Here is a 24,572-nt window from a genome sequence, read left to right as displayed (position 1 = left end):
ATATACTCAAAGCCATTAAAAACGCAACGGATTTTTGGGTTTGAACCCAATATCAGTTCTCGGTAATGAACTTTGTTCCTGCAAACGCAACACTTTTAAGCAGTCCCGTGTCACACGTTTTGCACGTGCATTCCCTGCACTCTGGCCCTTTAAATACAGATCAATACGAATCGCGTATGTTTTAGTGCTTTTGAAATATAAAAGATGACCACCAAGTTTTGTCGTGAAAAAAAGAAAATAAAACAAAATAAAGCCATAGACAGCAGCTTATTCGAAATGAAAACTTGGATGTTGATCAAATTTGAGAAGGATACCTCAAAGAAACTTAATCTCTACCGTGATCACAAGCTTTTCCGGGCATGTAATCAAGTACGATCTAACAAGGTTTTTAGAAAAGAGGACAAATGGAATAGAGATTAACGTCCTACTTGCCTGCTATGAGGGAAATTTTGCCCGTCCTACTGTTATATCGAATTCCACCTGTCACAGGTTCTTTTACGTGCACTATTAAAACTGTAGCCTCTGTTCAGGAGTTTAATTGTTGACTGACGGACCGATGGACAGACAAGGTGACAGCATAATACATTGAGATGTGATTGCTATAGGTAATTAGGGGGCCTGTCCAAATACATTTTATCTGTTTGAGACCTTCTTGGAAACTGTTAATTAAGCTATGTACAACCAACGACATCGCTGTGATATTTTTGCAAAGACATACAAAGGTTCAATTCGATCATACAATAAGACATATTAAGAAAGAACGGCAGTCAAACAAGAGGGCAGCAACATTTCTTTCAGGAACTTATTAGCCAACTGCCACTACATGTAAGTTCCGATGAAACACTAGATGAATTCCAATCCGGTCTGTCTGCAAGATCGGTTTTCAATCGACTGTAACCCCTTTCAGTTCTCACTATGTATATAGTTTAAAAGCAACACGATTTTAGGCATATCAATTGTAAATACATGTAGTATTTCTGAGTTCATCCGCCATGCGCCATCCTACAGAGCCAAGTACGTTCTCTCAAGGAAGAAGTAATTATGTTATTTTATCCAGGCTTTGTTATTTGCTTAGCATACGTCTACCTACTTTAATTAGTTTGTTCTGTGAAATTTTAATCCGGTATTACCCCCTTAACAAAATTGTTTTGTGCCAATAACAAATCGACACTTAATTGAGCTAAAGGATCCCACAAGCAGCTATACAGATGACTTTGCGTGTCGTGGGTGGTTGCTAGAGACGGGTGACTTTTGCTATGATATCAGTTATAATATAAATAGGACCAGACCTCCTATATTTAAAATAATAATAATAATATAATAATAATAATATGTACATTTATATGGCGCTAGTACTCCATGCACAGAGGCATGCTCACGGCGCATACAGTTAATTAATTCGATTAATCATGATAACATTTCTCAAAAAGATGGGTTTTAAGTCTTGATTTAAAACAAGAGAGAGTTGAAGATGATTTAATGATTTCTGGTAGATTGTCCACTCTTTAGGTGCATTAACTGCGAATAATTTGTATCCGAATGATTTTAGCTTCCACCTTGGGCAACACAACTGATGAAGTCTGTTTGATCGGAGGTTACGTGAGGGAACATGTATTTGCATAAGGTCGGATAAGTATTTTGGAGCTAAGCCATTTACACACTGATATATCTAATGATATAAATAGGATAAAGCCACTTTAACACTGTACATCTATATCAGTTGAGTGACTTACTGGCCAAAGCATTCCTGCATTAGCGTTAGTAATCAAAATTTGTTTTTCATGGTGGCGAGGATAAAAAGTCTGACACAAACACAAATCAAAATTTGTTTTTCATGGTGGCGAGGATAAAAAGTCTGACACAAACACAGCTAGAACCGTATTCAATCAGTTGTATATTTGATTTAAAAGTTCGGTTTTGAGATACTTGTTAAAACCTTTAATATGATTTGCGCTTTTCGTTTCGTTTGATATTGAATTCCATAACTTCGGAGCACCGACGGCGAAGATCTACCACCGGAGTTGTTTTTTAAAAAGTCTTAATTAAGAGGTTGTCTGATTGTGATAGAAGCGTTCTGCAAGGTTTATTGGTGTTGAGAAGGTCTCTAAGGTGTTGAGGTGAAGAATCGTCATTTAGAGCAGAATACGTAATAGACAATACATTGTATTTTAAAATTGATACGTTGACGGACTGGAAGCCAATGGAGATCTTTCAGAATTGGTGCCATATGTTCATTTGGTTTCGTCTTGGCTATGATCCGGGCTGCTTTATTTTGAAGTTTCTGAAGTCGTTTGATTTTATTTTCAGGTAGATTGTACAAAAGTGGATTACAGTAGTCGAGTCTTGATGTAACCATAGTGTTTACCAGCATTTTAGTCGTGTCACTATCAATGAAAGATCTAATTTTTCCAATATTATAAATCTGAAAATTAATACTTTTACACATGGCCGAAATCTGTAAGATTTTTTTTACAGAATCTGTTGGTGTAATAGAGATATTGCCAGTTTTCTGTTTTAGATTTTAGTAGTTGTTGCCTGCTGCCGACTTTCATTATTTCTGTTTTGTCATCGTTGAGTTTTAATAGATTTGAGTCCATTCATTTACGAATATCTGATAAACAGGACTCGAGTTTGCATATCTCAGATGGTTCAGAAGAAGGCTCAAAAGATATATAAATTTGAGTGTCGTCGGCGTACAAATGGTAGTTAAGACCGTGTTTACGAATGACATTTCTTAAAGATGTTTTGTATGTGGTAAATAATAAAGGACCGAGAACGGAACCCCGTGGCACGCCATACTTTAAAACCGTTGAGTTGAATGGGGAACCATTGATAACCACTGTCTGTGTACGGTTTTCAGTGTATGACTGGAACCATGTAAGGGCTAGTCCACTAACATCAAAGTTGTTCAACAATCTTTTAAAAAGAATTTGGTGGTCTATCGTGTCAAACGCAGCGCTTAGATCAAGGAGGACTAGTACTGATGTTTGTTTCTTATCCATTTCGTTTAGTAAGTCATTTTGAACACGTAATAAGACGGTTTCAGTGCTGTGTTGTTTTCTATATGCAGATTAGAATACTTCGTTGAGGTTATTAATATGCAAATGTCTTTTAAATTCAGTTGCAACGGTTTTCTCAAAATTTTTTGAAAGAAATAAAAGATTAGAAACCGGTCTGTAATTCTTTGTTAATTCTTTACCAAGATTGGGCTTAGTAGCGGAAACACTAACGCCTCTGTCAGAACCTCCGGCATACAGCCAGAAGCCAAAGAGGAATTTACAATATCCGTGATAGCTGGGACCCTGTTTTAGGAGTCAAGTGGGAATGGGATCTAGAGTGCATGATGCTGATGACGATGCTTTAATATTGGACAAACCCGTATAGACCCGACAATTAAACATCCGTAAATACGACCCATATTGTTTGGCTTGGATAGGTTCCATATGGTAGTTCGTTGAAGACTTATACATGTATATCGCAGCACACGCATGGTTTCCAAAACGTACGAGTCCATGGATATGTTATCAGGATTTACATGTCATTTGGGACTCACGTCATATGGGACTCGCGTCATTTGGGACTCAAAAAAATATGACCACGACATTTGGGACTCGGGTATACTACGTTTGGGACTTTGGTATACGGCGTTTGGGACTCGGGTATACGACGTTTGGGACTCGGGATAATTAATTAGAAACAGGCCAATTCAAAACACGAAAGAAAATATTTATTAACATGAAACACGTGGTTAGTAAAAGGCTCAACCAAACGATAAAACATTAGTTGCACTTACGGTGATTTCTTATTTTTCGGGTATAACTATCCATCCTAGTCTGGTGTGTTTCTTTCTAAACAAAATCACAAAATATTTGTCAAAACGCCAGTTGTTTTGTCTTAACCTGATTTGTTTATATCTAATGTTCATAATTGCAAATAAAAATCATTTCTAACTTTCAAGAAATTGAAAACATTAGTGGTCTGCTTCCAAATTGAATGCTTCTAAATTGATAGTCTCCCCTTGATTAACCTCTTCTGTTGTCATAAAAAGATCCATTTAGACTATACTTCCGATAGGACCCCCATACTAAAGTTTGTTTTTGTTTAGGTCGTGTTTTAATTAACGTTTGCACAATTCTTGTAATACCATACACATTCAGTGAGTAATTGATCATGATCGTAGTTTTGAAGAATCGCCGCTTACAACAAGAACAGCTAAATATTAAAATAGATGGAAGACAACTGAATTAATAAATAATAGTAGTTAGTACTCTAAAAATAGTCATACTCATAGTGCTAAAAAAAATAAACTAAAGAAGTAGGAAAATATTCTCAAAATTAAAAAGTAATGAAATAGTAAATTAACATAAAAAAGAGGTGAAGTACAGACCTCCTTCCACCTAAAATTGTGGACTGCCTTAGTTAGATAAGAAACCTCTTTGACTTTGTTTCGAGATAGATAAGAAACCTCTTTGACTTTGTTTCGAGATAAGAGATGGTACTAAAAGAGATGGTACTACTACCGTACTACTAGTATATAGATCCAACTTGCAACTCCCGTCGATCATGTATGGTTGATCCGACTCTCTTTTCTATTTCCATCACTTTTACATTCCATTACTTTTACATTTTAGGATTAGGGTCAGGTATTTAAGATTTGAACCTATAAATTCAGGGTTAGGGGTTTAAGATTAAAACCAATGAGTAAGACAAAATCTTCAACAACAATGAAATATTGAGACACAAAAATTAGAGTCACATCAAACATGAATGTCCAACCCCCAACACTAATCACATCGGGCTTCAAATAAGAGAAATTGACAATTTTTTCTTCAAAACAACTATTGATTATTGTTGTTTATAATATTTTTGCCACATCCAACAACAATTAAGCTTATAACCCTACCCTATTAAATTGAAGCGATAATAGATTGCTTTACCGGACATTTTAAATTTTTTCCTTATAAGGGAGGGGCCACGTGTACGATAGCCAATCAAAGTACTAACCTGATCAGAGTTGCGCAAGACTAATACACTGTAATTATGGATGTCCACTCCATATCAATTTTTATAAAAACAACGCTCGATTTACTTTATTGACAATATTTGCTGATAAACAAAAGTTGTTTCACTACGTTGGGCTGTGTTTGTTTAATAAGTTCTAATAGTATAAAGTCAACTTATTTTTAAGTTTTTACATGCATTAGTAATGAAATTAAGTTTGTCAGGTGAAACTAAAGACACCCAATCGTATCTAAAAACAAGAACATCATTATATCTCAACGTTTTTAGCTATGTTCTCGTAGCTATGTTATAGTCTGCAAAGCTACTTCACCAGATAAAGTAATGGATGGGATAATAAATGTTCACAGGAAATGTTAATAGAACTTTCCTTGAAATGTTCATAGACATTTTGTTCTCTCCATGAAAGTTTCATTAAATGTTTAATTGTCTTGGAACTCTTCTTGAATAATCTATCAGACAAAACAAAACACTCCAAGAGACTAGAGTCCAAGGCAGTTTACTATTTTTTTTTTATATAATTCCCCTGTCCTTTATTTGTGTCAGCTCAAGCTAAAATATTGAAGATAACCCTTCTAGAATTATAATTATGGCATGTTTGTGGCTGCTTGAGACTTAATTGCAATTATATGAATAAGTTACAAGGCCAACAATATTTTTGAAAGCATTTTGAAAAACATCTGCATAAAAAATCATAATATTTCAGTAATGTGAATTGCATAAATTAATAATTTTTTTATTGTGAAATAAATTTCAGAGAATGAATAACATAAATATGAATTCAACTCCTACAAATCCCAGTATAGATCTGCAACGTAGAATAGTACAGCAACCTCATCCATCACATCAACCACCTTTCCCGGCTGTGAATCCAATACAGATGCCAATCCCAATTCAGAGGTAAATTTTAATCTAGACCAGTGATTCTCAACTAGTGTGCCGCGGCACACAGGTGTGCCCCGAGATCTTCCTAAGTGTGCTGCAGAATTTTGAATGGCACACTAAGAAAATGGGAAAAACCACATGATCCCAATTGAGTATTCACTGGTGTCTACTGAAAGCTATGTTTTTCTTTATGTAGTTTGATTCATTCTATGGGTCTATGACTAGTCTCTGTCTACGGTTGTATGACGTCTGACTTACCAGGTTTTTATTTTGTAAAATACAAATATTTCTCATATATATTTAGTCAGGTGTGCCGCTATTTTTTCATGTGTTCCATGCTGTGCCATTGGCAAAGAAAGGTTGAGAACCACTGATCTAGACAAATAAACTTGGCTACATGCAGACTCCTCTCTATAGTCAAGATAGGTAACTCGTCTGTAAATAATATTTAACAAAGCAAAACAAATATTTTGAAATAAACAAATACTCATACAGTTTATAACCCCAAATTATTATTGTAAAATTGTCTACACGAGTTGACAAGTAATTTTGTCTAAACAAGTTGACATGTAAAATTGTCTACACAAGTTGACATGTAAAATTGTCTACATGAGTTGATATGTAAAATTGTCTACACGAGTTGATATGTAAACTTGACTACATGAGTTGATATGTAAAATATTAAATAATTTTTTTGTGAAGAATCATTCTAGTGAGGCCAGTTTATTATACAGTACAATTATTATATGTATCTAATTGCATCTTTTAGTTCAGAAGCCCTTGCACGTTTATCACTTCCTGGACAGTTTAAAGCTGTCAGAAATAACACCGGTAGATCCCAAGATTATTACTACAGAAAATGGCGGAAACTGAAGAAAATAGTTAAAAATACTGTATTTGTAAGTACATTATAAATCTCATATTTTTGTTAGGATGTGGTTTTAGAACAACGTATCTGAATAATCTACAATAAAAGAGGTAAATGTCTAACTGAATATCATTCATTATCTTTGAAATTAAGAACACAAATTATAATTAAATATTAGTCCATTTTAATTAATATTGATGTTATCTTATCATGGAAATCTAATATTTGATACAAAAAAACTTTTTAAAATCAGTTGTCTATGTCGGGTTCTCTATGGACTAAAGGCTTGATAAATAACCACACAAAACATATCCCACAAGTCAATGCAGAAATATCATAATTAATAATATCTAATCTACAAATGACTAAAAGACTGGACTAAGGTGTATGAAATGGAATGAATGGGGTTTAACATCCTATTGTTCTGCTCTGACTGGGCTAATGAAGACGGGCATACACCATGTAGTCTTGTCGAGCCCTCTGTCATGAAAAGGGAAACCACGCCAGACAATCCCGATGAACTTTCTTGGCCAACACTGGGAGTAAGCCAGCATCTTACTCACTTAGCCACCATGGCTCCTAACAGGAGAGTGGAGGGTGGGGGGCGCTGAATGGTTAACACGTGCACATTTGAACATAAGGTCTGTCATTGAGTCAAGTGTTATGGTTTTGATTGCTCACTTGTACTGTAGGAGTGGGGGTTGTCTGTCCAATCTCATGGGTTTTCTCTGGGTCCTCCGGTTTCCTGCCACTGTTAAAGACCCCACATGCTAGTCAATTATTGAAATACGGTTGAACCATGTGTTTGTGTCGAGTGTACGTTAAGCTCGATTTCTCTCTCTCTAATTTGGATGATGTTATGATTAGTGATTAGTACTGATTACTGTAATATGAACTGTGATTTAAGTGAATTATTTTGAAACTCTATCTTTAATTATAAATATTTGAGATCAATATTAGTATATTATTAGTGAAATGATTATTTTATAGTTGAATGCAGCGGCGTGTGATGAAGTAGTTCGGGTTGAAGAAAAGCTGGCTAAAGTAAAAGAAGAGAGAAGGTATACTATTCTTACACTGCATTCTGGGACTGTTGAAGTAAATGCTGTTTTCATGTTTAAGTTGTGAATAGGCATTCAAGACCCAGTTTTTCTTGTGCACTATGTTTTTAAAGGAGGGGTGGGGTGACATGGATAAAGAAGATTATAATAATAATAATAATAATACTACAAATAAAGTCAGAAATTCAAATTATATAGGTCAAATTGATATCATTTGTAAAAGAAACAAATTTAAAGGCATAAACCGCCAAATTGCATTAGCCATTTTTTTCCTTTGATGAATGTAAAACAGTCGTTTAGGGTTCAACCATCCACAGAGGTTTGACCACCTATCAATCAGAGAATTTACGGGTTTGGGTGGTCGAATGGTGTAACATGTGCACGTTTTTTCAAGTGGCGTCGTTTCGGTTACCCGCTTGCATATAACATGGAGTAGGGTCGACTGTTGTCCAACCTCGTATATTTTCTCCAGGTCCTCTGGTTTTCTTCCAAATTGAATCATATGTTAGTCCAAAAATCTCTCTCTATCTGTGTAGAATATGGCCTAACTGTTAGTCTAATGTTTTTAACAGCCCTATAGTATATATAATGTTTTTTAATACAATCATTTGCTTTCAATATGTGTTAGTCCCAAAAAAAAGACCTAGTGTTTGTCAACTCGAGTCTCTCTCTGATCACATGGGGGGGGGGGGGGGTCTATCTCAAGCTTGTATGTAAAATCAAATTGTACTATGTTAGTCCTGAAATGACCTAGTTTGTGTCAAGTGAAGGTTAAGTTAATCCCCATTTCTATCTTTTTTAATATATTGACCTATTGAGATTAAATTTACAATTTATTTAAAAACTGAATATTTTGGTTTTGTTACAGATATCTATTACGTAAACTATTACAATATCAATCTTTACCTGATGTAACAAGTCCAGTTGTTAAAACTGAACCATCTGTTGTTAATAAAGCCTCTAAAAGTCCAAGTAGTTCAGTAGTAGTATCAGAGCCTAGTAGTACCGAGGTTATTGTTAAGGTGAAGCCAAAAAAGAAACTTTCAGCTGCTGCTATTGAGAAGAAAAAGGCTGCTACTACTAAAGAAATTCTAGGTTGGTTATTTTCCTTTAATACGCCAAAATTTACTGCGGCAGTGTCACATTTCAAATTCAGGTCATGACAAACGGTTCATTATTTAGTTATAGAGTGTAATGGATCTCACCAGGCAGTCAGATTTTGTGCTAAATCTTAATCCTATTGCTGACAAGACAGAAACCTCAATTACCAATGATTATTATTAAATTACTAAATAAATATTAAAATGTATTACACTTAATAATGAAATATTTGAAACAATATTTAAAGATGCATTATTGCAGGTCTTTTTTTTGTTTGGCGGGAGTTTGGCTTTAAATGTTATATAAATCATTAATGATATATTTATCCACATGCCAAACCATAATCAACACTCTAGAACATCAGATGGTTGTGATTTTCAACAGATTTAAACACAATCGTCACTTAATAATTTAATTATAAAATGGATAATCGAGACTTTGTTTATTATCAAAACAATGGTAGCAATGTCAATCGAGACTACACTTTTCTTCAAATAGCCATAACTTCACTCAGAATTAAGTAATTTGACTGTAATTTTCAATATATTCATCTTTCATTATCTATTTTTGACATACTATAGTGAGACCTGTCAGCACTGTATCGAACTCTTACATAATGCATCCACATTTATGAAAAAATTCATATTTTAAAAAGAAATGTGCTTATTGTATTTTAGATTCTCTTCAACCTAAACCCAAAAAATCAAAAAGTCAAAATATGAAACGTACCATACCGCCTATACCATTAGATTCTCTAGGTCGACCAGTCTTTCCAATGGTGATGGGAGATCTAACCCTGCATAGTATAGGAGAGGTATTTGCTATTTTTATTTTTGTGTCAGGTCAATTTTTGAATATATTCTGACATGGTAGGACTTTGAACGTCATTTTATTTCATGTCTCATTTAATTCCTGATGCAACAATTAAAGCAATAGGAATCGCATAAAATATTGTGTATCAGCCCAATTACATTCAGTATTTACAAAGATATGTGGAATTGAAAAATTTCATGAATCTATGCGGCAATTAGCCCACTGCTATTTTGTTGTCCACGAAAATTAAATGATAGGCCTGTTTTAAATTCAGTTGAATCAAAGCCAGGTATTTTGATTGTATAAGTGTAAACAAGTGCCCAGAGTGGCATAATTGTCATGAAAATGTTTAATTTTGCCTCTTTGTGGCCGATCAACTCTGTCTGAAAAATATAAACAAGCAATAACTAAGCAACAGGCAGTTCAGAAATGTAACAATTCAAGGGCTATTATATATAAGCTATGAGGGCCGTTGATGTAATTGTTCGTGTAAATGATAATTGTATGCTTTGTTAACATAATCCATTTTTTTCATTACTTTTTATTATACACCCACATGGAAATGTGGTTGAATAGTGCCGTCACCTCCGTGAACACAATTTCTTTTGAACACTCTACAGACTACATTTATTATCTGATTAGTTTGAAATTTATATATATTGTTTACCCAATGAGGCGAAGAATCCTATTTAATTTCAACAATTTCTGTTAATTACTTGTGAATGCTCTAACATCTGATCTGTATTAAATTTACAGGCTTTATTTAAATAAATAAAACAAGCCTATAGAATTTAATCAATTTCTGTTCAAAACTTCAAGAGTTCTGGCACTTGTTTTCACCTAACTACTTAAGTTATCATTTGATCTGTACTGAATTTACATGCATTATTGTTCCCCCGCCTTTCGAGGAAAGCAGGAGACTATTAAAATGGGTTTGTCCGCCTGTCTGTCTCTCTTTCTAATTGAGCGAGAATGTTCAAACTTGGTGTAGGTGTTTATTAGGCCAATACCTTGATGTAGTTTGAAGATGAGCATTTTCCGCTTAGGGTAAGCGGAGATAAGCAATTTGATTGGTTGATGCTTTGGGACATGATAACTTTAGTTCTTATTAAGTGAGAGTGACGAAACTTGGTGTATAGTTTCATTACATCAATACCTTGACTAAGTTCGATAATGATTGGCCAAGATTTTGGAACACAATAACTCTCCTTCTAATTGAGCTAGAATGTTCAAACTTGGTGTAGGTGTTTATTGGGTCAATGCCTTGATGGAGTTCGAAGATGAGCATTTTCTGCTTAGGGTAAGCAGAGATAAGCAATTTGATTGGTTGATGCTTTGGGACACGATAACTTAAGTTCTAATTAAGTGAGAGTGAGGACACTTGGTGTATAGCTTTATTACATCAGTACCTTGACTAAGTTCGATAATGAACATTTTCTGCTGAGGGTAAGCAGAGCGATAAGCAATTTGATTGGTTGAGACTTTGGAACACAATAACTCTCCTTCTAATTGAGGTGGAATGTTCAAACTTGCAAGTTGGTGTAGGTGTTTATTGGGTCAATGCCTTGATGGAGTTCGAAGATGAGCATTGTCTGCTTACGGTAGGAAGACTGGCAGAGATAAGCAATCTGATTGGTTGATAATGAAGTGAGAACGATGAAACTCTGAATATAGATTCATTATATCATTACCTTGACTAAGTTCAATTGTGCGAATTTTCTGCCTGGGCTAAGGAGCAATAAGCAATTTGATTGGTCAAGACTTTGGAACATAAAAATTCTGCTTTTAATTGAGGTAGAATGTTTAAACCTGATGTAGATGTTCATTAGGTGAATGTCTTGACAGATTTCAATGATTTAACATTTCAAGCTAAAGCTAATCAGAGCTAATCAATTTCATTGGTCGATGCTTTGGGACAAGATAATCTTGATTCTATCTGATAGAGAGTGATGAAACTTAGTGAATAGTTTGATTGCTTGATGCTTTTGAAAAAAGTAAATGTACAATTAATTAATATGTGTCATCTATTTATTTTGGGATTTCGGCGGGGGACATCAGCCTCACTGTTGGCTTGTTGAACATTTGATCTGTATAAAATTGATGTCAGCATCTTGTATTACCTTCAAAAGCATAAATATGAGACAACCCTTGTGGACTGATTGGATGATTAAGCTGCTAGGGTGGGGCATATGTTTCGGTGCCTGACAACCTATATTTTGAAATAAGAATGAGTCTGTATACAGTTTTCAGTAAGAACTATCAGATTCAGCAATACATTCATCCCCTGAATATTAATTGTTTTATACTTAATCACCTGCTTGTTATTTCTATTTATTTCAACAGATTTTAAGTGACAAGGGTAACTTTCATTGTACAGATAGTATTTATCCTGTTGGATATGTTAGTACACGTTTATATGCTAATATGCATAATCCTGATGTTAAATGTATGTATACATGTAAGATATCTGATGTTAGCTCACGACCAGTGGTAAGTTTATTTTATTGTGAATTCATATATACCCATATTAAAGTAGCATCCAAAGTCTTCGACATTGGAAACACGAATTATTTGTCAATCTAAATCAACATTTATGTTGTGATCTTACCGGAAAAAGATGGGTTTCTGATATCCAATATTTAACACAAAATAAACATTTTACCGACTCGTGTACCATAAAGCGTTTTAACGCCTTCCGTAACAAGGGATTCGAAGAACGATGCTAGACATATTCTTATCTGGAGAGCATGCGGTGTAGACTGGAATAACCAGGCGCTAGAGATTGCCATTTGATGGAGAATTCTGGAGTATTTCGTGTAACATAACTGATTGCAATTAGAGTAAAAACGGAAATGACTGAATGTAAAACAGTTTATATACATTTATATTACATTATTATATGCGTTGCAACCTATTTGTGTCAATTTCTAGATCTCAAATATTAACGATTTAGCTCCTTTTGCGGATTATATGGATGCTAAAGTTATTAATTGATCTTTTTAAAAATTATTTACTGACTTTAAAGATAAATTGGCCTATTGATTTTCACCAATTACTTTCCCTTTTAATGATTTGTCTTTACAATTGTTCTCTCATTTTATTGTTTTTCAGTTTGATATCGCCCCTGATGATAGTCCAGAAAAAATAATTCGGGCACTTACTCCAGATGAATGTATAGCCCAGTTAATTAAAATCATCAATAAGGCCAAGTAAGTGGGTTTTTTTTCGTGAAGGATAGGAAATATCGCAGAGCTTTAAAATCCACTCTAAACAATTAAATAACAATTATTAGTGAGCAGAAATTTCGGCCGTGTATCTGTTATAACTCGTCACATCTGTCAGTTATATAGAGAGATGACTCGTGTTTTCCTTTGGCGTTCGTCACTTCCGATTCAAGAAACATGTATTACTCAGCTACCGTAGCAATCATCTCTGTGTTAAAATTATATTTGGAATGTGTTTAACCAGCTCTATCACATATGTGATAATGACTGGCACCAATATTGTCCTTTAACATTAACCTGGTTATATGTATGTTAATGCATGGGCTCATTTACAAAGAAACTAGCCAGTTTGATCCAGTAGACGTGGTACAAGGGTTAATCAGCGAACTGGATGTATGAGATGTGTTGTTGACGTTTGGGAAAGTAGGACGAGGGGAAATGTGTAGGGAGTGCTGTAAAGGGATAGTTAGATGTATTATGAATGGTTAGAGTGGCTGTGGTGTTACGGTGAAATACTATGCCGCCACCGTAACACCACAGCTTTATGATTTGTTAGACAGGAGTGATGTAATGGGTGTCAACAACTGGGTATGCTGGTACCGTCGCAACGTAGCCGTGAAATATATATTGTGGGGGGGAAGGGCGGAAACGGAAAAATATACAATGTTGACAGTATGTGCCAGGCATGAGGCTGCGCAGACCGAGCGGCAGCTCGATAGGGAGTGTGTGGGAGGGTCACCCTCATAAAAATTTTTTTTTTTAAATTTCAGTTTTCTGTAAGCAGTGAAAACACTATTTTGGCATTGTTTGCGGGGTTAAACCTAAAAATCACATTAATACACCTATTGCACGATATTGTGAAACTAGCTGACGAAGACAGCTCAGGCGGCGATTGTTCGACTCGGGGCTGCTCTGTCAGTATCTAACAAACGCATTTAGTTGGCGAACAACTTTTAAAAACCGAATGTCAGTATGGTATTTCTCACATAATTGGTTATCGCAAAAACAGAGTAAACTGAAAGCCAGTAATCTCGACTCAAACCTATAGTCTATAGCCCACTTACTACACTGTCACTAGGCTTCCTATATTATTGTTTGTGGACGGTTTACTACTCAGTGATAAGCCTGCGCCGCAAAAAGAGGTCTCGCCTTTTATTATTAGTATAATGACTTCCTCATGTGCGGCAGGTTAGTTTGCTTCTAAAAACACTGTTTTCCGTTCCAAAAAATACAAAAGTAATTTTCTACCAGATGACCATGGTTCTTTTCACCGAGACTAGATAATTTCTCTCGGTGTAAGGATATAGCTATGGATAAGTTCATACAAGGTCAATAAATCCGCGGTCACTTCGGGTCACACTGTTGAGAAAATAAACCGATGGGTTTGTTTAGTAGCAAATCGAGCGTGAATCAACTGAGTTTGTACTGAAAAATTTTTGAGTGATATGTATGAACTGTCTTCACACATTCGGTTTATAATTAGCGATATACAGGTACAGTGGCAAATGTTGTACTTCACAGACTGTTTACCTCTGAACTACCTCCGCACGAAATCCCCGATTTGGGTACATGTTAAAAGAAAAAGAAATAGTACCTTTGCGCGTGCCAGTAAAAAAAAAACTAAGAGTTCGCGCATAAAAATGCCCGAACGTACCAGATACCAGGTCATCTAGCTTATTTTCCGCCTTTTAAAGTCATTTTAGAAGTTCGGATGATTTTATGAAGCTTATAATAATTACTGCATTTTTCCGTCATGTTTAAATTTAGGCTAGCAATTTAATACAATTTATTTACACCCCATCCCCATACTTTTTGTCTGTTTGTATTTAATGGACATGTGTATATTGTGTTTGTGTATATGTAATTATAATGTTTGTATTTACTTGCCGTGTATATATTGTGTATGTGTATATATGTTATCTGAGTCAGTAGACTTAAAGAAATAAAGAATAAGATCTGGTCTGTATTAATTTGCTCCGTAGTTGCAGAAAAGTAGGGTGTTAAACCCCATTTCAGTTTTATTTACCGTCTCCAATAGCCCAGTCAGTGCAGAAAAGTAGGATGTCAAACGACATTCCAGTTCTGTTTCCCACCTCCATTAGCCCTTTCAGTGCAGAAAAGTAGGACTTCAAACCCCATTTCTTTTTGATTTGATCTCTTATGGAAAAGCATTGGTAGTCTTCTGATTTATTTAGTCCCGACTCTGATTGTAAACAGATTTTTTTTCTTTCAACATGAATAATTTTTTCTTCAGAGGAACAGAATTGGCAGCATTAAGTGGTAATGGTTTAGATTTCTTTGGTTTGTCTCATCCTCTAGTTCGTAACCTGATACAAAGTTGTCCAGGAGCCAAAAAATGTCCAGGATATAAGTGGGTAAAATTTGAAGTGAATAAAAACGAATCTTTAGAGAGTATAGAACATTGTACATCTGATCCGGTTGTCCATTTTGATGCATTAAAGAAAATCCTAGCACAAATAGGTAGGTTATAGAAGCAATGTGCTTTAAAGTGAATAAGCATTTTTCTTAAATTTAAAGGAGACGCAGGGCTGGCCACGAATAAATTGATGGCGAGCAGATGACTGCTCACGCAATAAAAATTGCTCACGCAAAATGTTGTTTGCGTGAGCACACATTTTGTAACATTGTTTCAATTTAAAATCATAAGAAAATTGCTATTCCTGGCACAAAGTTTGCAGTAAACATGTGTGACCATCGCTTTCTGTTTTTGACAGTCATACGTACTCTTCTTTATTAAAACCAATTTCCGTATGGATTTCTTCACCCCACGAAATAAATGTGGATAGGGCAATCAGGTTGCCTTTGGCCATTATTACGCTTAGATTGAAAATTATACGACTGCACAATGGAATAAAAACCGAAGTTCTGATAAAATAGGAAATACCGGTAAATATTAGTTTGAAACGTGTTCATTTAGCATGAATGCCTAATGCTGGATGTAAACATTCTTTACTTTAGACTCGATTATCACGCGTTCGTTACTGGTGTTCGTAGGAAAACCAGTCATAACGTTCAGGTCTAAAGTGTATTTTTAGTAACAAGAGTGCTGAGTAACTTTTTAGCCAATCAAATTTAAGGAGGAAATGCCGCGTGCAGCTGGGTGAATCTCAGTTTGACAGACGAATTTATGAAGTTATTGACATTGTTGGTTTAGTTTCGGCAATAAACTTGTCAATATTTTGATTATTTTTACAGGGTTTTCTTAAAATTTTGCGCGAGCACAGCGCGAGCGCGAGCAACTGCTCGCGTCTCGTGGCAAGCCCTGAGACGCGGTGGCTAAGTGGCTGCTAGTCTGGTGATTGCGGGTTTCGCTCCTGGTGTTAGCTGAGAAAGTTCATCAGGATTTTCCGGCATGGTTTCCCTTTAACAGTGGTGCAGGGCAGACAGCTGTCTAGTTGTTCGAATGTTACCAAAAACCGAGGTGCCATGTGCACATTGACATTGTCTTGCACGTGAAAGATCCCTTGGCAGTTGTAAGGCTGTAGCGCCCCTGTCTGGACAAAGTTTCCTTCATAGCACACTGTATGGCGTATGTCTGTCTTCATTAGCCCAGTCAGAGCATAACAGTAGGACGTTGATCCCCATGTTATTTCATTTTCTTAAATTTAACAATAATAAGGACCAAAACTGTGTACACATTGACATGCTCATAAAATGAGAGAGAGAAATGGGGTTTAACGTACATTCGACACAAACTAGGTCATTTCGGGACTAACATATGGTTTAATTTTATTTACATAATTCGCTTGCGCGTAGGGGTCTTTAGCAGTGGGGGGAAACCGGAGGACCCGGAGAAAACCCACGAGGCTTGACAGGCGACCCTACTCCTTGTCACGTACAACCGAGGATTCGAAACCACGCCAGTCGACTCAATGACAGACTTTATGATACAGCGCGCCCACGCACGCTAACCATTCAGCCATCCAACCCCCCTTATAAAATGAACCTTAACATTTGGATGAATAGTTGGCGTAAATGCCCTTGTTCTGGTATAATTCCCCTTAGAGCACATTGCATGACCTATGCCCATCTGCATTAGCACAGATGATACAGAAATATTGGAGGTTAAACTCGATTTCATTTATATTTGGTTGTTACAGTCCCTGGCCATCATCAGCTCTCAAAATAGCCATTAATTATTACAGCACAGAAATGTGTATCATTTTAAATTATTGCTTTTAACACAATTTATCGCCCATATTAATTTCTTCTTTGTTGTATTTGGTTTCAGGTGCTTTAAAAAATCCTCTCCTAGAACAATCGTCTAATCTGAGATCTTTGTTGACAAGTGGTCCATTTTCTAAACCGAGTACCAGCACATTGTAAATATCTACCAGTACATGTGTGAGAGAACTGTGTTTAGCAGATTTTTGTATTTGTTAGAAGCAAGATAATTGCCGGCCATATCGTTTGTATTTGTTACCATAATAAATTAAAAATAAGCAATAAATATTATCATGTCATCATTGATATATGTATACTTAAGCAGTGGACACATTAGCCGTATCGTTCGGCCAAATCGTTCGGCCAAATCGTTCGACTGAATCAATCGGCGCCGAATTTTATTCGGTCGAATGGGTGGACACACTAGCCGAATGCTTCGCCCGATTCAACCTGTCGGTTGCATCACCTTTCACGTCACATATTTAAACATGGCGCCGTCTATGTCTTCAATCTATCACGTGACTTCTCGATATGAGTGGTGATTGGCTAATGAATTCTATATTCGGCTGAATGCTTCGGCGAAGCGGACACACCAGGCGAATATAATTTGGCTGAATATATCAAACGTGTTTGATTCGGGCGAATCATTCGACCGAATGACAGTGGACACACTAGGCGAATTTCGACGCCAATTGATTCGGCTAGTGTGTCCACCGCTTTAGATTCATTTATTATCTATAGTATTGACACAGATTAATATTATGAACAACACCAGGTAGATAGTCCAATACAAATTACTACAGACACTTTTTAGTACATGCTTAGCACAGTTTCTGTACTTGTGTATTTCAAGCTATAATCTGTTCATGCACTTGTACTCAAATATTATAAATATGGCTTATATTTATCTATAACGGTTTTCAATTGAAGTTCTCTCTTGGAAGATGAATATTACAGTAAACTTTCAATGGTAGTTATTTCTGTTTGCAATAAAATTAACAGCAATTCTATGATGTTTTGTGTAGATACATGATTGGGTTATTCATCATTTAATATAGTATACTAAAAAAAAGAAATAAAATGGCCGGCAGTTGTCCCAGATCTGTAGCTGTGCATGGTTTCAAACAAATCTAAAGATTATGTTGCAAGTAAAGATAGCTGTCTTAAAGGGACAATAACACTCTTGCTGGCTTGTTTAAATTATCCATTAAATCCTATTTTACTTGTCCAGAGGGTTCAAAAATATTTTTAAATCCAAGTAACATTTGAAAAGCTTTACGTCAGGCTTTTCAAATCATTTAGTTGAATTTTTCCAATTTTTTAAATTAGGTGTGTTAAGATGAAATTTGTATCATCAATTAATTGGAATATTGTATAATAGTACAATTTGTTGACCAGAATAAAGATTGGGACATATTATTCAGTTACAACAAGAGTGGTATTGAGCCTTTAAAATTTGAATAAAGTTTTTATTGTGGATTGGTTGAAATTCGTTAATCCACCCTTATGTATTAGGTTGTTAACTAAAAATGGCAGTAGCCAATAACCACAATAAGTCCAGTAGGTTGGAATTTGACAAGTATGAGAATCGAACACTGGCTCTACCCTCTGAGACTTTCCCAGTATCTTATTGTGGCTCACCTACAATGGTGAAATATTCCAAATTGTAATTAATGGCTGCATGATTGACCTATTTGGCAACAACAGTAACAAATTGTTGTCCTAATATATCCATTTTCTTTTTTACCTTAGAGATCACAGCTAGCATACTCAGCTATTGTAGTTCAAAGGTTATCGAATTTGGAAAGCAGGTTTTATGCAAAAATATCATTCAGACCTAATTTAATGTCTGTGTGATTGAGAAAAGGTGAACTATGAACCAACTTCAATCAAACACTGGCTTATTAACTTAAATAACTGTAAATATTTATAAGAAGAATAAATTTGTTGTTTAACATTTTACTTCTATTTCATTTTTTTTTATGGTGGTCAAGTAGAGAATAATTGTAAATGATTGAATGATGGGTCAACAAATGTTTATAAACAGTCTGATAATTATATCGCATACAGGTCCAGATCTCATGTTCTAACACACTGTCATTTACACAATCATTTCTAATTCTCTAGCATATTCAATAGTCTGTTCAGCTAATTCTTTAGCAGGTATAACTTCGTCTTGATCTATTTCATCATGCTTGTAATGGTAGAAATTATCTGACTGTGTTGACCAATTTCGCTACAATAGAAAAGAGTATAGATCTATACAAATATAATCAAAGTGTCTGTGTGTATGTATATATGTTCGCCCATCACACTTTGTCGCCGTGGTCCCCCCCCCACACACATATGTGGCATGACCCGTAAATGTTTTAGGCCATTAAAATTAGGCCCTGGGTGAATAAAGCTGCGTCTCCACCTCCACATATCGCCGGTGAAGTGTCAAAAGGGTGTATATAAGAATTTGTAAAGATTAAGAAATAGAACCTTTTGCATTTCAAAATTTCCACAAATCAAGATACAACATTTGGACACACCCAGAATAGTTCTAATTGGCAAAGAGATACACAGCTTAGAAAAAAAATGTGCATATTAATTGGGGGATTTTAAAAATGCAAAAAAGTGTATTTGACTAATTTCCCGAGATACACCCTTTTGACACTTCAACGATATGTGGTAACAAATTAATGTTTTAGGCCATCACATTTGAGAGCCTTGAAATCGGGTAAACTGCTAGTATCTGTATAAATAAAATCAAACCGTGTATGTATGTATGTTTGCCCATCGCGCTTCGTTGTTGCACTACATACCCCGTCAATGTTTTAGGCCATCGAATTGGGTCCCAGACGAATCACGCTTCAGTGCTGTGCTCCACCCCCACATATGTGTTATCAAATTTACCAGCATGACCCCTTGACAGAAATGGGGTTTAACATCCACTCAACACAAACTGGATCATTTCGGACTAACATAGGGGGTTTTAACAGTCGGCGGGAAACTAGAACCTGGAGAAAACCAACAAACTTGGACATATTACCCTATTCCTTATCACGTACAACCAGAGAATCAAAACCACGCCAGCTGACACAATGACAGACTTTATGATACAAGACGCATGCGCTAACCATTCGGCCATCCACCCCGCTCCCTGACCCAGTGAATGTTATAGGCCATTCAATTCAGGCCCCGGACAGATTGGGCCGGTGCGAATTTGCACCCATGACGAAGCAGGGTATCCTGCTAGTATTGAAATAAACTGGGAATTGTGTTAAGTCATGGATAGTAATTACTCTGTCCCCATGGTTTGAGGACAAAATATATGCATTACCATTATATCATTATGTTGACCAACATTATGGTAAATATGACCAGCAGTTTATGCAAAACAAAATGGGGGGGGGGGGGGTATAGTTGACTATCTCCCTACCTGTGCAGCATAATCTGTCATGGCTTTATGATTCTCAAAGAAAAGCATCCTTGCAGCTTCTGCTGGAGCTATTCTCTCATATGCCTTCTCAATACATCCAGCAATTTCATCCCTAAATGAAAATAATCATAGCATTAATAAATTCATTCTATAAATGTTATTATTTATGGAATATTTTAAACTGCATGGAATTTAAATAAAGATAAAATAGTTTTTTAACTAATAGAGGGATAACCAGATCATACTTATATGCAATGTAGTTACACAGCAAGTGGATTTACATAATTTTTTCTGCCTCATTTCTTGGGTGCAGAAAGATATCAAAATTTGTCCTTTCACCACATTTCATTGTTCAGAGGACATACCTTTACCATTTAATAGGGTGACAGAATTCAATCGACAATTTGGGATTAAGGAACATTACGAATTAATAGAATTAACAGACACAGAATTCAGATCTGTCACAAATCTGTCACTGTTAGTGGCATTGTGAGAATTCTATTCAGACAAGAATACTATAATCTTACAGAAATACTTTTGGTACAATGAAAAATCATATTTGCCAATTCAAAATAAGGAAAAGAACGTGAAAAAAAAAGAAGTTCCCCAGAAAGTTTCATGTAGTAATATCTTTATTAATTTATACAAACCAAGCACATCCAGTCTTTGCATAGAGTTGAGAGAGAGAGAGAGGGATGGGGTTTAACGTCCACTCGACACAAACTAGGTCATTTCGGGACTAACATATGGTTTAATTTTATTTCAATAATTCACTTGCGCGTAGGGGTCTTTAGCAGTGGGAGGAAACTGGAGGACCCGGAGAAAACCCACAAGGTTGGACAGGCGACCCTACTTGTCACATACAACCAGGGATTCGAAACCACGCCAGTTGACTTAATGACAGGCCTTATGATACAGCGCGCACGTGCTAACCATTCTGCCATGCACAGAGTTAAAACATACTATATTATATTCATCTACGCTCTTAATTCTTAAATTGATTGGTAACCTAATTACATGACATTATCAAGAGATAAACAATGGGATTTATTCAAGAAATTTTTAAGCTTTCCCAATTCCTATTGGTCAGGCTCAATGGGTCAGTTTTTATTTCACTGCACTATATTTTCACTGCCATCAATTGTTTTATTCATTCACTGTCATGCTAACAACTGACATTGGTAATGGCACAGGGAATTTTTTATTTACTACATGTCAATATATTACCTGATTGTATTTAGTAAAATATCAATAAAGAAATTATAATTGCTAGCAGGTACATTTCCACGAGCTAAAAACACCTGTAACAGAGAATACATGTTTCGATGAAGAATAAAGTCAATCATAAATGAATTTTGTCAAGGCAGCAACTGAATTTTTATTTTCTCATGCCAAATATGTACACATGACATTAGTTAGAGAGAATAAAGAAAATAACTAAATAGAATAAAATAAATTTATCAGCCTGTTAGTCCACCACTGTGTATAGATTGGTGTGAATGTTAAAGAACCCTTTGCAGAGAAATTCCAAGAAGTGGAGAGAGAGAGAGAAATGGAGTTTAACGTCCACTTGACACAGAAGAGGTCATTTCGGGATTAACATATGGTTTAATTTTATTTCAATAATTTGCTTGCACGTAGGGGTCTTTAGCAGTGGGAGGAAACCGGAGGACCCAGAGAAAACCAACGAGGTTGGACAGGCAACCCTACTTCTTGTCACGTACAACCAGGGATTCGAAACCACGCCAGATTCCAAGAAGCATTGGGGAGAAATTCCCCTTCCTATAATTTGGCATGACCACAGTAAACATTTCAAAATTAACAAATATATATATATTCATGTTTACCCTGGAGACTAACATAGTAAATAATACTTCAAGAATATGGTTTAAGATAATAATTTACGATACCTTATTATAGCAGCCTTCCATTAAATACTGTTCCATAGAAACCGGATGTTTAATATAAATATTGTTCTGTAATTCTTTCACTGGTAGTAACTCCAATTCCTAATAATGATAAAACACTTTTATTAAAAACCATTATTTTAATAAAAGAAAGATCACCAAATTTGACTTGTGTACATGTATGAATTTTAATTAATATTTCCACATTTAGATTAAATCAGTGAAATAATACAAACATTCATAAATTTGATATATATATGTATCTGCACTATGCTTACTCAAACAAAGCCAAGAAAGATGATAATATTAGTACCGGTATACATAATTAAAATGTGTGATAACTTACAGTATGAAATTCTGCTAGTCTATTCTGTGATAAAAGGCACAATAGATTAAGTCCTAGAAGTTGATATTTAAATGTGGACTCTGGTAAATCATCCCTGAAAATAAAACATTTATTCCATTTGAGTGGCAGTGATGTGTATGAGTGTAAGACTGGGAAAGAATTATTTTTCATGATTATACTTATACCGTACATTCACTGTTCTGAAATATTTTTTTGTCATCCTTGAATTAATTATAAAGATAATAAAATTCATCCACATATAAGTGGACTTGGTTTACTGACTTGGATGTTAAATAAAGCTCAAAAGAATTCAGTCCTAAAAGAATAAAAAACTAACATACTTGTAGTCCATATAGTAACATTTTAACTGAGCCATATATCTTTCAAATGCTGGAATGTCTCTTTTTGCTATTGCCCATTGTGCACCAATTTCCAAAATATCTCCTACAAAAAGAATTTCATATAATAAAATAAAGTTAAAAAGAGTAAACTGTATTAGAATAATGATCAAATGTATCTCCATGATTAATGATGAAATAATATGAGAATTGTGACTGACAAGACAAAATACATAACTTTATCCACAGAATTGATAAATAAAAAAAATGGTTTCTGAAACAACAAAACTTTGTTACTTATTAGTTCTTCGTCAACAATTGACCCCCCCCCCCCCAAAAAAAAAACCCCCAAACAAACCAGTATACGGTACCAAAGACAACAACAGAATGTGCGAAACATTTAATTTATGTGAATCCATACTCATCATAGTGATTTTCTAGTACGGTACATGTATTTGTAGGTAAATAAATTTTAAATCGTTTAGTTTTACTTATTCTAAGAAAGATTCTTACTTGCTATTAACAGTTCTTGTTTTGATGGGTTGGCTTCATCTGTAGGTAAAAATGTTACTGCTGTGAGGGCAATCTGAATAAAATTATAAGAAATATTGTCATTAAAGCCAAAAAGCATATAGGAAACAGTTCTTACAGTTTCAACTTACAGTACGTCACACGTATTCTTATGTGAAAAGAAATGAGGTTTAACATCTTACATGTACTTGTCTGGAAAAAACTATGCTAATGATGATCGACTTACACCATGCAGTGTATGTGCTATGATGAAAGGGAAATCAACAGAATATGATCAACTTGGTGATTTCGATTCTAAAGATGGTAACGTTTGTTTGAGAGGAGGTACACACCTTCACGGTTTTAGGGTTTTAATATCAAAGTGTATGCATATGAATGACGTTTGGGCAATCATGGTTGACCTGGCTCTATTTTATTTGGCTTAGGGTTAGGGATAGAGTCACATCAACCACAAGTTTATGCCTTGCTTTTGTCAATGTGACAAAGCAAAATTGAAATTTTTGGAAACGACGAAACCTGAAAAACAAGCATTCCTTTTAGTCAATTTCAGAATAAATTATATATAATTTCTAATCGATCTGATAGAAACACCTTTAATTTTGTAAGAGTTTCTCCACATTTATCTAAATTCTGGGGTTTACGGTCCCAATCTCTTTTGAGATTTTGGTACATCACTACAATTTCTTTCAAGGAAGCCATCTTGGAGTTTCTGTATTACAAATTAGATGACCGAAGAATATATGGAGCGAAAATATTTCAATTAATTTCTAACAGTGATCAAATCACTTCTTCTTATGAACCGAAAAAACGTATAATTTGACTAGATTATATATTTTTATTTTTTTAAAATTCTTATGGTTTGTTGAAATA

The 24,572-nt window shown here is 35.2% G+C and overlaps 2 protein-coding genes across 3 annotated transcripts; one reads left to right on the top strand and one right to left on the bottom strand.

The window, feature by feature from the left end:
- The first annotated feature begins 4,043 nt into the window (after nucleotides 1–4,043).
- LOC126820814 (transforming growth factor beta regulator 1) lies at nucleotides 4,044–19,118 on the top strand. Of its 2 annotated transcripts, none has more exons than XM_050548942.1 (10): nucleotides 4,044–4,156; nucleotides 5,777–5,919; nucleotides 6,674–6,803; nucleotides 7,763–7,833; nucleotides 8,702–8,928; nucleotides 9,612–9,748; nucleotides 12,091–12,237; nucleotides 12,859–12,956; nucleotides 15,226–15,452; nucleotides 17,224–19,118. In XM_050548942.1, the coding sequence occupies exons 2-10, from the start codon at nucleotides 5,780–5,782 to the stop codon at nucleotides 17,316–17,318; spliced, it is 1,272 nt and encodes a 423-aa protein (XP_050404899.1). In that variant the 5' UTR covers nucleotides 4,044–4,156; nucleotides 5,777–5,779; the 3' UTR covers nucleotides 17,319–19,118. The 2 variants fall into 2 exon arrangements, with proteins under 2 accessions (XP_050404899.1, XP_050404898.1); XM_050548941.1 differs by having other exon boundaries at nucleotides 4,061–4,260.
- LOC126820815 (26S proteasome non-ATPase regulatory subunit 8) lies at nucleotides 19,100–24,425 on the bottom strand. The gene is made up of 8 exons (XM_050548943.2): nucleotides 24,294–24,425; nucleotides 23,685–23,757; nucleotides 23,175–23,277; nucleotides 22,834–22,927; nucleotides 22,491–22,589; nucleotides 21,808–21,881; nucleotides 20,581–20,692; nucleotides 19,100–19,392 (listed from the first exon to the last, which is right to left on the bottom strand). Exons 1-8 carry the CDS (start codon nucleotides 24,399–24,401, stop codon nucleotides 19,258–19,260), a joined length of 798 nt encoding a protein of 265 aa, XP_050404900.1. The 5' UTR covers nucleotides 24,402–24,425; the 3' UTR covers nucleotides 19,100–19,257.
- Nucleotides 24,426–24,572: the final 147 nt, after the last annotated feature.

Source organism: Patella vulgata, chromosome 5 (genome assembly GCF_932274485.2).
Source record: "Patella vulgata chromosome 5, xgPatVulg1.2, whole genome shotgun sequence".
Classification (NCBI taxonomy): domain Eukaryota; kingdom Metazoa; phylum Mollusca; class Gastropoda; family Patellidae; genus Patella; species Patella vulgata.
Note: the sequence above shows the minus strand (reverse complement) of the source record. Positions and strands in the feature narration are given on the sequence as shown.